At 44.6% G+C, this 1,297-nt stretch overlaps 1 protein-coding gene across 1 annotated transcript in view; it reads right to left on the reverse strand.

The window, feature by feature from the left end:
* The window catches only part of LRRC41 (leucine rich repeat containing 41), a gene marked incomplete at its 5' end in the record, with an annotated part of 5,692 nt that overhangs the window by 963 nt on the left and 3,432 nt on the right, over positions 1–1,297 (reverse strand). Inside the window, 1 exon segment of the mRNA XM_009703770.1 lies at positions 537–612. Within this exon segment, the coding sequence (XP_009702072.1) occupies positions 537–612 (76 nt within the window).

Raw genomic sequence — 1,297 nt, forward strand, 5'->3', positions numbered from 1 at the left:
GTTAGTTTTGCAGAAATGCCACTCTCCATGTGCTTCCTGAAGGTTACTGCCTATCTTTATGGCCATTCAGGCTCCAGAAGAGAGCAGCAGTTCAGGCTGAAGACCAAAGATGATAAAAGGAATGCAGAGGCATTCACAGGCTCTGACAGGGGTAATGACAGCATTCTCTCCCTATACAGGGGCAGTGGGAACAGAGCTATTCATGCTGATACCTAAGAATAAATGTACATAGAGATGTTAGTTCTAACCTACAGTGCAGGAAGGGCTTGCAGCAGCCTCTCAAGGGAGCAGCAAACCAAAACTGCTTTTAAGATGGAGCTTGACTCATTTGTAAAAGGGACAGTGAGATGCCTCAAAGATGCTGGAGGTCCCTGAGGTTGTATGTGCCCATTGCAGCATTCTCTAAGCTTTTCTTGTGCACACATTCCCTTGAGGAAGAAACAAAACTATGCTCAGGCTTCTCCTGCTGTCTGAACCCAGTTCAGCTCTGGCCCTCCCAAAACAAGAAGTTCAGTGTGTTTAGAGCAGCAGAATACCTGACATCCAGCTGGCAAAGAGAAGAGGAGGAATCTTCAGAGAAAATGTCTGCAAGAGCAACCAGCCTGTGATTCCCTAAAAGAGGAGAAATGCAGGTGTTAGATGCAAACTGAGAACTGTTTTAAATATTTAAATGGCCACAGGGCTGGGATAATAGCGCAGAAAGGAGGCTGTAAGCATGTGCATGCAGCACAAAGGGCTCATCTCTGCGCCCTCAGTTTGCCCCCTTCAGTGGCCTAAAGGGAGTTCACTCCCGCCGAGCACAGTGTTCAAGGCAATGGAAACATTTGCTGACTGGGCAGTTTGTTTCACTAGAAAAATCCTGGTTTTGTTTGAGAAGTCAATATGCAGCTTTGTTTTAAAAATGGCCAAGAGCACAGGGTTAAACACAAACCTTAGAAATTACATGTATTTCAGGTGATCCTAAGCTTTCCTGTTTCATTTCATTAAAAGAAGAGAAAACAATATTCTGGATTTACCTGAAATTCATTCCTCAAACATTTCTACTTGGCCTGTGATCCAAAAAGTATGTAATTTCAGTAAATTCAGTTCCACTTCTTTGACACAAACCCTTCCTTTAATTATTCCCATCCCTCCAGTGGCTGCCAGCAGCTTTTAAGGTACAAAATGGCCAAACTCAGGCAAAACCTGCGCCTCTGAGTGACAGGTAGTGCATCTGCTGCTGGACCTGTTCCTGTTAAAGAGTCTGAAGCAGATCAGCGTTCAGTCAAATCTGGAGTCCTTCTGAAACCTGGTTTTG

Source organism: Cariama cristata, unplaced genomic scaffold, assembly GCF_000690535.1.
Source record: "Cariama cristata isolate BGI_N322 unplaced genomic scaffold, ASM69053v1 scaffold3457, whole genome shotgun sequence".
Classification (NCBI taxonomy): domain Eukaryota; kingdom Metazoa; phylum Chordata; class Aves; order Cariamiformes; family Cariamidae; genus Cariama; species Cariama cristata.